General features: G+C 39.7%; 1 protein-coding gene across 2 annotated transcripts; it reads right to left on the reverse strand.

Annotated features, from left to right (window-relative positions):
* Positions 1 to 511: 511 nt before the first annotated feature.
* On the reverse strand, positions 512 to 16,351 carry galnt7 (UDP-N-acetyl-alpha-D-galactosamine: polypeptide N-acetylgalactosaminyltransferase 7). 2 transcript variants are annotated; one of them, XM_079729276.1, is made up of 15 exons: positions 16,043 to 16,351; positions 14,861 to 14,972; positions 13,612 to 13,918; positions 11,871 to 12,037; positions 11,213 to 11,343; positions 10,957 to 11,036; positions 9,012 to 9,194; positions 7,631 to 7,748; positions 7,198 to 7,320; positions 6,474 to 6,589; positions 3,886 to 3,988; positions 2,922 to 3,020; positions 2,594 to 2,722; positions 2,263 to 2,293; positions 512 to 1,988 (listed from the first exon to the last, which is right to left on the reverse strand). In XM_079729276.1, the coding sequence occupies exons 1-15, from the start codon at positions 16,163 to 16,165 to the stop codon at positions 1,882 to 1,884; spliced, it is 1,929 nt and encodes a 642-aa protein (XP_079585402.1). In that variant the 5' UTR covers positions 16,166 to 16,351; the 3' UTR covers positions 512 to 1,881. The 2 variants fall into 2 exon arrangements, with proteins under 2 accessions (XP_079585402.1, XP_079585403.1); XM_079729277.1 differs by lacking the exon at positions 9,012 to 9,194 and adding an exon at positions 9,502 to 9,684.
* Between the last annotated feature and the right edge of the window lie 1,011 nt (positions 16,352 to 17,362).

Consider the following 17,362-nt stretch of genomic DNA (forward strand, 5'->3'; position numbering starts at 1 on the left):
CCCAGAACCTAAGCGGTGATACCATTGGTCGACAGTCAACACATCACAGCAGCACTGTTCTACGGCTAGTCTCTGGTATGATTGGTTGAAGGGGAGTTTTAAACCAACGGCGCGAAAATCCCTTTGTGGATATTTAAAAACAAATCCTACGAGCCAAACAAAAAACATTTTCTTTCCAGTTTCACCATAGAGCAAATGAGACAATGGAAATAATGCAAAACATTTAAAAAGAACACAATATTCACCATAAAAAGGTGTTTGAGAGCGTAACATTCAAAACCAAAAATGATTTTTGAAGCTTTTTTTTTAACCGTCTGCCACACTATTGATCACCGTCTGTTCAATGGCCCATAGGCTGGCGAAGCGACATGGACTGCTCTTTTTCTCTCCTAACTTTTGAGTCGCAAATGATCAGTGGAACAGTGAATTGATACCGTTGCTAAACTCTACAACTCTCTTACAAGTATAACCTTTGCACAGCCAACGCTTGTTGAGGACATAGAACACACAATTTTTCCCTTTAACAAGTTTTATTTCTCGATTTCCCCATCATTCAGCCCACAATTAAATAAAAATGTATAATATATTTACAACCTTCACATAATACGCTGAATCTATAAACACAAACGTATAATTCCAGGGTTATCTTGTAATGATGCATACATGATATTAATTTCACCCCCTCAACCAGTCTCACACACAAACAAACCCTTACATTTAACCTGTACCACTTCAAAACCCTGCACCACCCAACTATAATAACTAGTATCCCTCCAGCTGATTTATTCAATAAAATGTCATCTGTCAAGCAATGTAAAAGCAACTTGCATAGCTACTTTATAGATCAACACAAGAGCAAACAAGCCTTGAGTAACTGGTCAAGAGTCATCTATAAAGTAATTTAGTGTGCTAGCCAGATACGATTTAGCTCTTGTTTCAGACTGAGAAAATGTTATTCAAAATGTTTGTTCAGGTAAATATGTATGTTATGGTGCTAGGGTTTGGGGCACTCTTGTTATTGGAGTGACGTTCATCCACTTGTCAGACACCCATTGGCATCATGGGCCAGTGGACAGTGTTAATGAACAGAAAATAATTTTATGATTTTACATTTTTCAAGTAAAGTTTTGCAGAGAATTCACAGGACAGTATTAACTTGCATTGGGAAATATTCTATAACCCACAAATTGACTACAAAAGAATAACCTGATCGAGGGATCATCTGTAAATAACATATGCAAGCTCTATCATGTCATTTGTTCAAATATGGACAGAACTTATGCATCAATACGTCAGTTTGGACCGTTTACAACAGAAAAATTGTTCAGGTTCAGCAGTGCATATGTAAGAAGTATGTTGGCCAAGTGTGGATATAATCCTGAATACTAGTATTGACTGTATGGATAAAGATTGTCCGATGATGTCCTGGGATCTAAATAATTTAACTATTTTAAACAAACCTGGTAAAAAAAAAGGTTAAAATTATGCAAAGTGACAGTTGCAGGTTAACAACGAGGTGTAAGTAGACCTTTGCGATAAGAATCTCGAAAAAGTGTGTAATCAATCAATTAATACAAATATTTAGTCCAAATACTATTTAAGAGGGCAACCGACGGACGCCGAGTCAGTGTCAAATATGCGGTTGGTTACGACTGCGATGCGGGCCAATGTTTCATCAGTTTGTACATTTTTAAAAATAAACATTGGCAGTTTCAGTCAATGTATTGTTCCGGAAGCATCAAACGATAGTGTGCGTGGATGCATAGCAATGTCCATTGTAAGGCAATGCATATCCATTACACAAATTTACGGATGATGAAGGTCTTCAACCAACCGCCTTGTTTCTCCAGATGCTATTCATGAGTATTCGCTATCCGGTTATCATACGGCAACTATGTTGTTCATCTCCCATTTTTGAGTGGTCTTGCTGTTGTCACAATCTGCTATGAAGAGTTTGTGGAGAAGATCGGAGCGGTCCAAACATTTACCTGTCGAAAACAGGGAGGTATGTTAAAACACACAGGCCTTGAACTTGTTGCTCTCTGTTGCCACTCAACAACATATATTGGCTCTAAAATAAAAGGCCTGTTTTGAAAAAACTTGGCAGATAATTAAAAAAACAGTTTTCTATAGTTAGTCAACATTACGTTTACATCCAGCACAGACCGGTACCGTAGTGCTGTACTGTAACAGGTTGAACAGGTCCAAACATTAACCTGTGGAACAGTTAGGTATGTAGGAATACAGACACACACACACTACCTGTAGGTATATGAGTGAACCGGTGAAGATCCTGAATTGGTGTTTAAAATCAGAGAGTGAGAGATTAGTTATTGTGGGTTACGCTACACAAAAGATTAACAAAGACACATTTCATAACTTCATAGCATTTTTTTTAAAAGGAGTGGAAAAAACTGATATGCATTTAATAGTAAAACTAGCTTTGCTGTACAACAGACCTTTTCTTCAGTCAGTATATTTACATGCAACAGCCTTATTTTTTCACTGGCCTTCATTTTTAATTCAATTATTTAGCTTAAGGGACTTATTACAAAAATATTATGCCATGTATGTATGAATGTTTCACCTGTACCTTAAAGTATTTCCATTCTGTGTTTTGATTCATATCACAATGGGTGATGATAACAGCTGAATTATCGGTCCCCCTGGTTAAGCACTGGTCATACTGCATCAGTTGATTTGCCTCATTAATGCGAAACAGCTATAAATTAACAAAAACAAAACACAACATATTAACATGATTAAATGTAGAGATTCTACTCAGTTGGGAAAATTAGAAGAATGCTGTGCAACTATAATAGGGTCTCCAACAATCATCTCTTTATTGCAGTGGCCATGAATTGTGTGACAAAGTAATATCTGCGGATTGCACTGCCACTTATGCATGCAAAGGATATTACCTGGTTTCCTCCCATCCTGTGACAAGGTCCAATCTCGAGGGTGCCTCCATTAGTGTGACCCATACTGTCGATACAGTAGCTGGTTTCAAAACCTCTGATCTGCAAAAACCCAGAATCTCTTAATTCTTATTTTTTATATTTCCTTTTGAATACCATGAAATAACAAACCCACAAACTTACAAAATATTAGGGTAGGTAATGAGACTTTTCTGTTATATTTGGCTGTTTTATCTGTTGTATTTCGTACAGTATAGTGTATTAAGGATTCTGATCATCTTTCTGCAGACTGATCCATTTCTTTCTGCCCTACACCCATATAACGGGAGTTATATGGAAAATTGTGTAGCAAAAATAAAGATGTGTGCTCAGTCTCTTGCCCTGTTCACACCTGGCATTAACGTGCGTCTTGGGTGATCCGATCACAAAGGCTTTAAATACGCCAGTTCACAAATGGCATTACGAAGCATCGAGTGCCCACTCATTATCAGCTCTCACTACCCTCGACTATATTCAAGTAAACACGTCATTGAAGTTTTTAAAGACCAAATGTTGAGTTGAGCGATACTCTGCAGGTTCCTAGGCTGCCAGGAATGAAAAGAAGAGGAAATCAGACCAATACAGACTGAGATTATTCCTTGGCCAACCAAATGGCCCAAGATGTTAGCCACACTAGCGATATACCTAAATGGGCTTTTTAAAAGTAGGCCGGCCTTGTGGACTAAGCCAGCAAATGCAAATGGTTGTTTTTGGACGTGTCTGCTAAAGGAATGTGGCCATTAAACTCCTAATGTGGTCTGAGCAATCGGATCTCAATGCATCCTCAATGTATCCTGGGTGCATTAACATCTTTGGAGCTGTCCTCGAGGCCGGATCACCTAAGATGCAGGTCAATGCCATGTGTGTACAGCGTCTAAAACTACCAAATGTACCAATTAAAAATGTATTTGGATGTAGATGTACATACCTCACCCCATTCCACATTTTTCGGAGGCAGGGGATAATGCACTGGAATGTCATAAGCAATTTCCTCCATGAACCATTTGAAGCTCTTGCATCGGTGTTCCTCTCTGACAAACAATAGAAACACATTTTGTGTAATAACTCCATTTAATAATACCAAGTTCAGTAGTACACAATACCGAGTACACTTTAATTACTCCTTATCTTGTTAATACAATATTTTTGATGATAATAAAAAAGCAGTTCCATTTTTGTACCACACTGAGCAAAGGTGAGGTTGTAGAGATTATGTTGAATTCTTGGTTATTACATGATTTTTCCTTCACCAAGAGTGGGTCATTAAGAGGTGAAGCGTAATTTACATCAGTCCAGGGAGCTATTCCAATGCTCAAACCATTTGCACACCCGACCAAGACCTCATTGAATTGCAAAATGGGTCAATAGGTCCAGACTTTGGGCTTTATAGGAATCAAACACAAGCCAGTGCAACATTGAACAGTGAACTCTTAATATTCAAAGTAAGAAAACAAAGCACTTCTGGAGGTTTTGTACGTAACCGTCCATCTAGATTAGATTGACTAGAGGTGGTCTAATCTAGAGGGATGTCATATGTAAAGTTCTCTGAAACATCTCAACTGTGCCAACTTTTCGTTTTTATATTAATTGTAGGATTCCTGTCAATTCCAGAATAACACACGAGCCACAATGTTATCCAAAGCAATGTAAACTAAAATGTACACCAAACTCAACGTCTCTGCGCTTTCTCTGAGATTGTGGAGACATGAAGCATGTAGGAGTTTATGTAGATCAAGCGAGGACCTCTCCTCCCTCATGTATAAACAGGCTAAAAGATTGGGAGCGTTTAGGGCATTCACTTACACAGATTTGTTTTTAATCTAGATACAATATACAGTGGGGCAAAAAAGTATTTAGTCAGCCTCCAATTGTGCAAGTTCTCCCACTTAAAAAGATGAGAGAGGCCTGTAATTTTCACCATAGGTATACCTCAGCTATGAGAGACAAAATGAAAAAAAAAAAATCTAGAAAATCACATTGTCTGATTTTTAAAGAATTTATTTGCAAATTATGGTGGAAAATAAGTATTTGGTCAATAACAAAAGGTCATCTCAATACTTTGTTACATGCCCTTTGTTGGCAATGACAGAGGTCAAACGTTTTCTGTAAGTCTTTACAAGGTTTTCACACTGCTGCTGGTATTTTGGCCCATTCCTCCATGCAGATCTCCTCTAGAGCAGTGATGTTTTTGGGCCACACGGACTTTCAACTCCCTCCAAAGATTTTCTATGGGGTTGAGATCTGGAGACTGGCTAGGCCACTCCAGGACCTTGAAATGCTTCTTACGAAGTCACTCCTTCGTTGCCCGGGCGGTGTGTTTGGGGTCATTGTCATGCTGAAAGACCCAGCCACGTTTCATCTTCAGTGCCCTTGCTGATGGAAGGAGGTTTTCACTCAAAATCTCACGATACATGGCCCCATTCATTCTTTCCGTCATACGGATCAGACGTCCTGGTCCCTTGGCAGAAAAACAACCCCAAAGCATGATGTTTCCACCCCCATGCTTCACTGTAGGTATGGTGTTCTTTGGATGCAACTCAGCATTCTTTCTCCTCCAAACACGATGAGTTGAGTTTTTACCAAAAAGTTCTATTTTGGTTTCATCTGACCATATGACATTCTCCCAATCCTGTTCTGGATCATCCAAATGCTCTCTAGCAAACTTCAAACGGGCCCGGACATGCACTGGCTTTAGCAGGGGGACACGTCTGGCACTGCAGGATTTGAGTCCCTGGCGGCGTAGTGTGTTAGTGATGGTAGCCTTTGTTACTTTGGTCCCAGCTCTCTGGAGGTCATTCACTAGGTCCCCCCGTGTGGTTCTGGGATTTTTGTTCACCGTTCTTGTGATCATTTTGACCCCACAGGGTGAGATCTTGCGTAGAGCCCCAGATCGAGGGAGATTATCAGTGGTCTTGCATGTATTCCATTTCCTAATAATTGCTCCCACAGTTGATTTCTTCACACCAAGCTGCTTACCTATTGCAGATTCAGACTTCCAAGCCTGGTGCAGGTCTACAATTGTGTTTCTGGTGTCCTTTGACAGCTCTTTGGTCTTGGTCATAGTGGAGTTTGGAGTGTGACTGTTTGAGGTTGTGGACAGGTGTCTTTTATACTGATAAGGAGTTCAAACAGGTGCCATTAATACAGGTAACAAGTGGAGGACAGAGGAGCCTCTTAAAGAAGAAGTTACAGGTCTGTGACAGCCAGAAATCTTGCTGGTTTGTAGGTGACCAAATACTTATTTTCCACCATAATTTGCAAATAAATTCTTAAAAAAATCAGACAATGTGATTTTCTGGATTTTTTTTTACATTTTGTCTCTCATAGCTGAGGTTTACCTATGATGAAAATTACAGGCCTCTCTCGTCTTTTTAAGTGGGAGAACTTGCACAATTGGTGGCTGACTAAATACTTTTTTGCCCCACTGTACATATATTTACTTGAAACAATGGTATGCTTTAAAGAGGAACAAATATATGGATCATTTTGGAAAAAGATAGATAACTAATCCTTTACCTGAAGCGCTTCAGATCACTGATGTCTCCATAGGCTAGATTCAGGGTTTCAGGACGACTTGCATAAAAGTAGTCCTTATAGTCATCCCACCACACCTCCACCACCCGCACATAGTTCTGTACAGGAAGATGGGAGACACCATTCATTGTTATTGAAGAATGCAAGAGAAGTACTACTTCTAGCAAGGTTAATAGAGATGTTCACGATTAGTTAAATAGACTTAACAATAAATCCTATTTGATAAATCTTAACCTAACCTCAACAGTGATCTTCACCCCAGTTAGTAAATGCAGTCAAGGGTGTGATCTCTTGCCATTAGTTTATCTTTTTTTGACTTAATTTCACCTTGTTTTAATTAGACATAGAATAACCACTATTTATAATCATTCATTATAATAAGGGCAGCAGTATATACCAGCTTGAGTGTACGGCGGTTCAATTTCCCCACAGTAAAGAATATAGCAGATCGTGTTCATTGTTATAATCGTCTCCTAACCTTTTTGTCCCCCCACATCAGAGTTTAACTTTGCACGGCGCAAAGATCTTAATTTCTGGTAGTATTTAAAAAAAGGTTCCATTAAAAAATATTTTCTTCAGATAGGTTAGGCCTGTTAGATTGTAATGTGCTCAATTTGGACATGTCATTCCCAAAATAGTGTGGACAAAGACTCGTAAGGAACATCCCTTTGAATAACCCCTTTGAATGCCATTGTGCTTCATGTACCTTCAGTGTAGGTGATGACCCTACATGTGCCGGTGGAGGATTGCCCTGCCATCCCGGGAGTCTGTAAATATGCCCAATACGAGAACATGGCACAAACAGCAGCTGACCACCGCACTGCCAGATCTACAGTGACACACACAGACACGCTCTTTAGTAATGTACATTTTCTATTTTGTGGGGGCTGTCGCTTTATTAACATTACATTCAACATTTTAGATTCCAAGAATTGGAATCGTATAACCAAACATCCACTTACAAACACAAATATATAGACATATACACACATATATAGAGAAACATAAAGAAGTGCCTACATATACCTAAACTAAACCGGTTTCGAGACATAATAGAAAAAACCTGCAATAGGGCTCTATAAAGACACATACCTATATAGACACACCTGCATATATAGAAACACAATTGTTAAACCTACCTTGTATGATATTTCAAAGTTTTCTCCCCCCCAAATCTGCAGTCCAGGGTCATAAAGGCCCAGCTCAAAGAAAAACTCTCTCTCTATGGCAAACAAACCACCTGCCATTGCGGGCGACCTGCATAAGAGACAAAAAAACGTTAAAAAAAACAATAGTACTAGTAGACAATAGTATTTTGGAAGAAGGCGGTTAAAAATTCGATTGAAATGTCAAATCATTTTTGTATACATTTTATTACTTAAAAGTAAATCCCTATTGCATGCAATAAAGACATAGGAAGAATAGGGAAAACCAGAAGGAATTTAACTTCTGAATGATGGAAAGGTGTTTTAGTGAAGAATGAAAGAAGATGAACATACATAAAACATGACCATAGGAGCTACTTACTTTCACCAGAGGCTAAACCTATTTTAGGGGTGGACCAATTCATTTTTTATTAGATATCCACTCTTACAATCAGGCGAAAGTTAAACAAATCCTTTGCCTGCCACTGAATAAAGAGGGATTTCAGAAAAAAGGAAAATATATGAAAAACCTTCACCGTCAACATAATATAATTCAGTGCATTTGGCAGTATAGAACTATGGCATTTGTGATGAGTTTGGGGACAGGAGAATAAAATGCTAATCTTTTTAAATAAATAAATTTAATGGAATAAAAGGTTTCCTTGTTTAAAGCTTTTACTACTTTAAAAGGAATAATTCACCCCAACCGTAGAATATTATTAAATTGCTGCGCGATTTAATAATTCAAACATTTTTGACATTCATGTTAGTGGAAAATAGTTTAACGTGCCCCTAGCTTCTCAAATTAGGTGGAGCAGCTGCATCCCAAACACAGCTTGTAGACCGCTCTACACACGCAGCACGGAGCAGGACTAATAGCCCCCCTCTCCCCCCCTGTGCGGACCCAGGCCCCCCTGAAGCGCCTGGGCTAGCGACACCATGGCTCATAGGCCAAGTAGGAAATGGTTGCTTCTACATCACCGTCTACTTTTTGCCTAATTGAATAACAATGAGAGTTTACCATCTATTTAAATAACCCACCATGCTGTCGACAAGTGTGGCAATGTGTCATTTGTTTGTTTTGTTTTTGCCGTATTTGACGTTCATTTGCAGTGATTTACAGATTTATTTTAAACAATATTCATTCCCATCTCCCATACTGGGCCGTGTTAACTTGGAGAGGAGTCAGGCTGCTAAGCTGACAAAAAAAAACACACGATTTCACCCATATAATATAATAGAAATGTAATGCAAGAGTGAATTATTCCTAGATACAGATCCTGTGGAAGTTCAAAGGCAAACCTATTTATGCGCAAAAAACTGGTAGCTCCATAGGTGTTCATTTTCTAGATGTAGAAAAATAGTTTGGCAGTACCTATATGGCTCAGTCTTAGAGTTTCTTAGCCTTTTCTCTCTATCCCCAAGTGGAACTCTTTTCCAGAGTAAGCTCCAGTCCCAAGCTCCTCTAGCAAAGCCATCTTGGTCTCCGCCCCCCTGTGGCTCAATGGTGAAAGTCTGCCCATGGATGGAGTCGATCAAAGGCACGGTGCACACTGTTCTGGTGGGGGAGGTTTGGAGGGCACATGAAGGATATGGTGCATGCACATGGGAGGAAGCGAATAAAAAGGCAGAAAGTGGGGTACATGGGGGATGGAAAGTGGTAGAGACACATCATGCACATGATGGGAATAATGTGAAGAACAACAAAACACACAGTGAGGAAAGAGAGTGCAGGACAATACAAAGGTGTGATCAAGCGGGTTGGACAGACAGATGGATGGATAAGGGGATAGTTGGGGATGGAAGATGGAGACAAAAGACAACGTTAGGGTTAGATGCTTGTGGAATGACGTGTGGTTGTGTACCGATAGGGCTCAGTGGTGTATTTTCTCTTGGTCTTCTCTCGGTCACTAAGTGGTACCCGCTTCCAGAGCAGACTCCAGTCCCAGGCTCCTCGAGCCAAACCGTCTTCATCTCCACCCTGCTGGGTCTCCATAGTGTACTCTTTACCGTCAATATAATCTATCAACGGTACTGTACATATAGTCCTACAGGTAAGTTCAGACAGACAAAAATGTTCAAAATACCTAATCCTGGATCAGACGCTAAACATAAACAGGCACTGGTATTGAGCCAAATAATTAGTTAACTTATAAAAGGTTTAACATTTGTATCCGTAAGTAATTGGAATCATCTGCTGTATTAGTTACTCAAACAAAAACATTGATTGCACGAGTAGGTTATATTGTTGGAGTACTTACTAAGCATGCACTTCATCATTCAGTTATTTCCAGCCAAGAGAATGGCACACCTAGATATTGGCAGTCTGTTTCTTTTAGTCAATTCCAGGAATAGGCTTGCTTTTCGATCAGTTAAATAGTGCCCAGAATTTGACTTAACATAACATATCTAAACTTTAATCAAGAAGACTAGGTTATGCCCTAAAATTAGTTGAGAGATTCCTAAGCAGACAAAGGAATACAAAGTTGATTGTTGTTGAAAATTTCCAGGATTGTTTGATTTAGCCCTGACTCACTTCCCCTATATGGGAGTGGTTACTGTCAACAGTTCAAAGGTGCAGTATGTAGAATTAAGTGGCATCTAGCGAAAAGACATGGCAGAAATGGAATATAATCATCACAAGTATGATTAGTAAGGGTCCCATGAACATAGAATGGTTGTTGCAGTCATATCGTCCCCCTCTACTAGACTGAGCTGCTACACTGAGCCCGCCTGACGCGCGGTAGCACGCAGCAGACGCGTTGTGCGTAGCTCCCAGGTTTGAATGAGCCCGATATCTACATAGGGAGGGGTACTCTTCCACGGAGCCCGCCATGTTTCTACAGGTGCCCAGAACAGACAAACGGCTCTAGAGGACGTGCTTTAAATCACAGGTAAATACAATTTATAATCCCCAGACATCGTCGACTCTGTCAAGGATAATTCCAAAGACAGGCCGGTAGCTTCTCCTGTTGTTGAAAAGGAGAGGTGTGAAGGATGCAATCTGCAACCTAATCACTAGATGCCACTATATCCTACACTTTTAACTAAAGATATTGAGACAATTTAAATTGAATTGATGCACAGACCAACTTCGGTCTCACAACTTCCTTTTCGGCCATCTCTATAAAATGGAACAAAGTTTCAATCAAATTATTGCAAATGAGTTTCTCCACTAACTAACCAAGTAATGAAGAATACTTGTTTTGTCTGGGGGTAGAATAGAATTGTAATGATTTCATACAGAAACATTTGATATACACTTCACAGTGAGGTTAGGAATGTTGCATTGTGTGTACATGTTTTGGTAAGTGTGTTACCTGTCTTTTGAGATGGGCGCCACTAGCGGTGCGTACCAGTTCACGCTGACCTCACAGTGGGCATCAAGGTAAATCAGAACCTGGAACAAAAGGAAGACCTTTGAGAAATGACCGCCGCTAAATGTGGACCAATCCATGCAGGATAAAATAAGGGAGGGTGAAACCCAGAGAAAATCATTGTTGATACTCTGCATTTAGAAAGTAATCACACTCCTTCCTATTCCAAAGCCCTTTGAACAAGCTGAAAACAGCATACCTGGCCTATAGTGGCCTTCTGGGCGCCTATGCTCCTGGCTTGAATAAGTCCTTCTCTCTTCTCGTTTCTGAAAAGTTTGACCAGACCGTTCCATTGTTTGATGTATTCTTCCAAACGCTCCTTAAGATGGACTATATACGCACAGTGAGGCATGCACATAGACACAAAGAAATGGACAGATAAGAAAACAAACAGACAATAAACTCAATGACATACATATACAAAAAACAATAACTCATCTCTGTAAATTGGCCTAGTATTTGCATTATGAGATATTAAATATATTTACTAGTAATTATGCAATTAATCTAAAACAATCCCCAATCCATTTGTGTTTTCTTTAGATGGAAAAATTATTGAATATTTCCAAAAGTTTACAATTATACAAAGTGTGTGTGCGTGCATGATGCAATACAAAAATGTATTAAGTACATTACTATTTAGTCTGTCTTACTATAGGTGATAGCCTAGAATTAAGATGGTGATTATGATTCCACATATAAAACATGTCCTCTCTAGAGCTGTTCACTACAGAATGCCCACAGTGGTTGAGGAAGTTGTAGATCAAACACTTTCAACTTAATGACACTATTATTCTGTAATACTGGGGGAAGACAAATGCAGCAAAAAACAATTCATCTCATTCAATCATGTTTACCTTTGTTGCTAAAGTCATCTATCATGACAATCTCCGCCAGGTATCTCCTGGGCGTCCTCTTAATGACGCTGTGGACGGTTCGCATCAGTGTGGACCAGCCTTCATTATGAAATACAATGATCACACTAGAAGTCAGCAGCCTCTCATCATAATCCCAGTGCTTACACCTGGAAAAGAACAGAGAAGGGGAGGTTATGAGAAAGAAAACTAAATTTTCGGAAAATCTTCTCTCCACGCCCAACCTCCATTGGTATTGCTACAACCTCTCCCCTTTTTCCATTTGGCTGCAGGTATAGGTCCTGGATGTGTAAGAGCCATTTTCCTAGTACATTAAACGCCATATTACTGGGAGTCCAGCTGTGGTTATTGCACGTGGATGATGCCCCTTGGTGCTCTGGACCAGAGACTACCTGACACGCAGACCAGAGAATGAAAGGCTAGTGGAATGCATTCTCCCAGAGCCATCTATAGGCATGTAACGCATGTAACGTGTGTTCTCTTGGGGACAGAGACATTTTCTACAACACGACTTTACTAAAGAGGGTTAATGGGGAATATCTGAGTGGTGCAGACTCCTAAGGAGGCAGGGTCTCTGCTGGGGGCCTCGCTGTACGCAGTAAAAGAGCATGCTCAGGAGGCGACCAAGCCAGCCTTATTGTTCTACGGAGGGGTACCGCAAGTCTTACCTGACCTGCAACATCTGCCTTCATTTTCCGGACTATACACAATGTAAACAATCAAAGTTTATATCTATGAAATCAAAAGGTTGCCGTTCTCGTTGGAGACTAATTTATAAGCGTTTAACTGATAAAAAAGGATTAAAACATGTGAATGATGCCTTTCAGCGTATAGAAAAATTTCAGCGAAAATGCAGTACCCAGTAGGCTACCGACTGAGAAAATAATTGTCGTGTCCTTAAAGCACACAAAGTCCGCACTCTGCAATAAAGCAATCTAAATCGTTGAGCAAACGACAGACTGAGTGGTCCCAGTCTGGCCATTGTTTCAGCGATTTAGTTTCAATTAAGAGCTGGCGTTGGGACTGTCCTATTCGTTGCACGCATTAAAAAGAAAGAAAAGAAAATTAATGAATTTACAACAAGCTTTGCATTTTACTCTATTCACGCTCAGTAATAGACTTTTTTTCGCTCATCTACAGTTCTTGTTGTATGCATAGATCTGTCATTAGATACAACATATAATAATACTACGTAATATTAAATTCTCTTACCCATATTATAAAATTTGTTAATGCAATTGATTGCCATATATATGATGTGATTTAGGCTAGATCTATAGCCTACCTATATATTCTTGGAGCCATCATTTGAGTGAAAATGGTTAGAAATGGCAGGAGTCTGTCTGGTATTAGTGTATGAAATGTAAATATATCTGTTCCTAGTTGACTATGCTGTATCAGACCATTTAGCACTTTGTGTCTGCCTCGTGTATGAAAGCGCTATATAAATGAAGTCGCCTTGCCTTGCCTTGCCTTAGCATTTAGACTGCTCACACCTGTTTAATGAGTTTTTTTTTAATTCTTTTCATGCCTAACCTTTCAATCAACGCCATCTGCAGAAAAACAGGATAATCAGGACACATGTTCTAACAGTCTAAAAGGGACTAGAGAAATGGCAAGGCGGTACACAAACATTTCAGTATTAAACAGTACACTAAATGCTGCAATTTAGAAACAACAGTAACAGCAGTGCATGTAATAATAGCATTGGTAAAGAACTTACTCCTCATGTCGTAGATCGTTGATAGACCTATCCAGGGATATCATGTCACTGGCAACCATATTGAAGCCAAACTCTTTGATAGAGGCCTGCACAGCGTCTTTGTAATCGGGTCCCAAGACAAAGGCCTTCCCGCCCTCACCTGGGCCCCCTGGGACCCCAGCAGGCTCCGGCTCTTTAGGTTCAAAGTTCCCCAAGCTATCTTTCTTTAAGATCGGGCTTGTGTAGGCATTGGAGTGGGGCTTGAATGTGACGTATTGTTGCTGGATCGCCTGATTCTGATTCGGGATCGCAGGATGGATGTCTCTGCCTGAAAGGATAAAGAGAAGAGGTAAATAAAACTCCAAAATTGAGATGCAGTGTTGGCCATTAATGCATTTAGACTGTGGCAACCCGCTAGTCAGATTTAAATGTTTTTACCTAGAATTGAATACAAGTTATATTATTTCTGATAATTGACAATATCGTGTTTTGTTCTTATCCGCCCGCTTCACATTGGTCCACATATTATACAAAGTTATTCAATTAATATTTATTCACAGCCTACATCTTATGCGTGGGTTGCGACAACCACATTTATTTTCAACTAAATATCTACATAAAAAGATAAAGCTTTTTGAGAGATTTATGCAAGTTTGAGGTTATAACCATTTCCTATAAAGTTAGATTGGACTTTTTCCTGGAAAAAGTATCTTAATGGCTAGATTACCAGATTGGGTAATCAATATATTATTTCTATACATGTTTAACCCAAAAGCTAATGACTGACAATATCAGATATCAAATGTTGTGCCTCATTGAAAACTATTTCTCAACATGGGTCGGGCCATTGTTATACAGATATGTTTGTGATAGATTTTAGAAGTGTTTTTTTTGTCAGATGTCTTGAGATTGTCTTTATATCCCACAATAAATCAATAATTCAAATGCTCTTACAACAAACATTTAAAAAGTTCAGTATCTGTGCCTGGTGCAGGCCTATAATAAGCCTGTCCAATCATTTCATTCGGCCAGAATGAAATGATTGGACTCTGCCGGTGTTGTCTTTGTGCAGCACTGGAGTCTAACACAAGGATAGGAGGCTCTTTTGCTAAAGCTAGAAAGCTATTCTTGTGTTTTGGGCGACGTGGCTTTGGAGGGAATCCTAAAGGAGGTTGTTTGGATCTTTTCAAAAAAGGGTTCTCTGAATTGCCTACCTTGGCTTTAATTTCAACATTGTTTCAGAAATAAATCAAATTAAACCATATCTCACCTTGTTTGAGCCTGATAGAGTTCAAGTCTACCTCCACTCCCTCTACATGAGGCCAGGGTACCACTGGTCTAAAAGGTTCCACTGGGTCCTTTCTTGGTTGCAGACTATCCTCCTGTTGAAAGAAGGTTGGTTTTTGAATGGTGATAATTGCAATTTCCATTTACAATTGCAATGATAACAATCAGAACTAGGTAATGTATTGGTTTAGAAGCAATTAAAGAAAAGAAAAAGATTTTCAATGATATGATGAGATTTACAATTTCAATGATAACAATCAGAATTGCTATAGAAGCAATTAAAGAAAAAAAAAAGATTTTCAATGCCAACAATCAGAACTAGCTCATGTATTGCTATAGAAGAAATTAAAGAAGAAAAAAAAGATATAGACTAGCTTTCACTTGACGCCTGAAAGCTAAGTCCAATTCATTCAAGTAATAGAAGTGCATGTATTTAGGCTTTGAGTAGCCGTTCATCCATTTCATACGGATGCACCGGTAACTCCCGGAACACATTTGTTTGTTTTGCAGTTTAATGACCACATCTGAACAGAGTGATGACGTTTGCTTACAACTTACAAACGCTACCTACTTATACATTTCAGTAAGATAATATTCCATATATATATTTGCAAGATTCATTAGAAAGAATGACCAATAAATAAAATCAGACATTAATATCGGCATAAGTATAACCTTAATAAACAGTAAAAAAAAAGAAAAATATATATCAATATATATATATAACAATATAAAAAAGCCACTGAGGGCTCTTCCGAAACCCTTAGTAAGTTATATGTATTTAAAGCTCATCAGGTCTCTGATCAAAGTAACCAACAGAACTCATTAGCAGAACCGTGGTTTAACATGATAATACACTTCCGGGTTTAGAACCCAACTTCCAACACCTCAAGTCAACACTACGAACCCCAAGTTCTTCTCAAAAGGCTCGTTTGCCAGTCCACTAAGTCAGTTGGAGAATATGTTAAATAAACAGGAACAAAACAATCACATTATTATTTATATGCGACAGCTAAAACGATATCCACAACGTCTCCGCGATGCCACGTTCAAAGCCCGCGGTGCGTGGTACACCCTGCTACACCGAGCTCTTTGCGGTACGAACCACAACACAGAGACACAACCCGAGTGTTCATTTTGATGTTATCACGTTGGTTCTCCTTACCCGCTTCGCGAATGGGCTGTCTTCACTGGGCTTCGGCGAGAGGAAGGACCAGAGCACCACCAGGCTGAAGAACGCCCCGACCACCAGACCGCTCCGCAAAACGAAGCCCACTTTGAGCCTCATAGCGGGCCCAGGAGGAGACAGGGAGCGGGCGGCTCGGGTCACTGAGGCCCCAGAAGGAGACCGGCGGGCGGGTAGTTTGGTTCACTGTGGCCTGTGGCAGACACTAGTTGTGGTAGTCGCTAGTGGCGGTGTCGTGTGGTTTGAACTCTCAGTTCGCCCGAGCCGGGGGAAGCCATGGAGCGGACTAGAGTAGATCAGACAGCGGACTTCCTGTAGAGAAATACTTTGTTTCAAAGTAAAAGCCGCAGAATGCTTCCACGTCATACCAATAACGCACTTTTGTATGTGCATTTTGGTTCTTACCTGCAGGTTTCACATAGGTCCAGGTATTTTACAAAATGAATTGAATTATTATTTATTCACAACCACAGCCTCTATCAGCCAAACTACTAAGAGGAAGTTTGCGCCTGGAACCTATGCATGCAAATATAAATCGACTCTGGGAGATAAACTCACCAATATTGCATCTCTGAGGAAAGCTTCGTTAATCCACTTTGAATTTGCATGCCTTTGCCAAAAATACACATTTTGACATTTGTCACGTATGAGAAACTTTCTGGCTACCATGTCACTCTGATTTTGTCTTTTAGATGATAACAATTTGGAATACATTATAACAATAAGCATATTCGTTATAATTTTCGAAAAGGGCTAAATTTGACACGTTCGTTTTATTTGTTTATATTTAAATTAAACACGCTTGACACTTGACTTTGTAGGCCTATGAAACGTGGGGTAAACTAAACCGGTAATGCAAGTCAAGGTCCTGAAACGATTGAAAGTCGCTGAAAGTGGACGGTGCGAAAAAAAAATCCGTAAATAGGTTGAGGCAGATCTGTTTTTGCTTAAGCAAGTGAGTTGTTTTTTCTGAGAGAGTTCAATTCAATTCAATTCAATTCAATTTTATTTGTATAGCCCTTAATCACCATTACAGTCTCAAAGGGCTCAGGCCAAATATTTATGACACCCCCCTTACCCAAGCCCCCACAAGGGCAAGAAAAAACTCCCTTGAAATTAGCAAGGAAGAAATTTTGAGAAGAAAAGCATAGTAGGGGATCCCTTCTTCCAGGGATGGTAAGGAGTGCAATGGGTGCCATAATTGACATACAGGTAAATACATGCACATCATGTTAAAATGGTGATGTGGGGCTGGCCGGTTGACCATGAGGAGAGTCCAGGCATCCAGTCCAGTCACCG

Source organism: Pollachius pollachius, assembly GCF_949987615.1.
Source record: "Pollachius pollachius genome assembly, chromosome: 2".
NCBI lineage: Eukaryota > Metazoa > Chordata > Actinopteri > Gadiformes > Gadidae > Pollachius > Pollachius pollachius.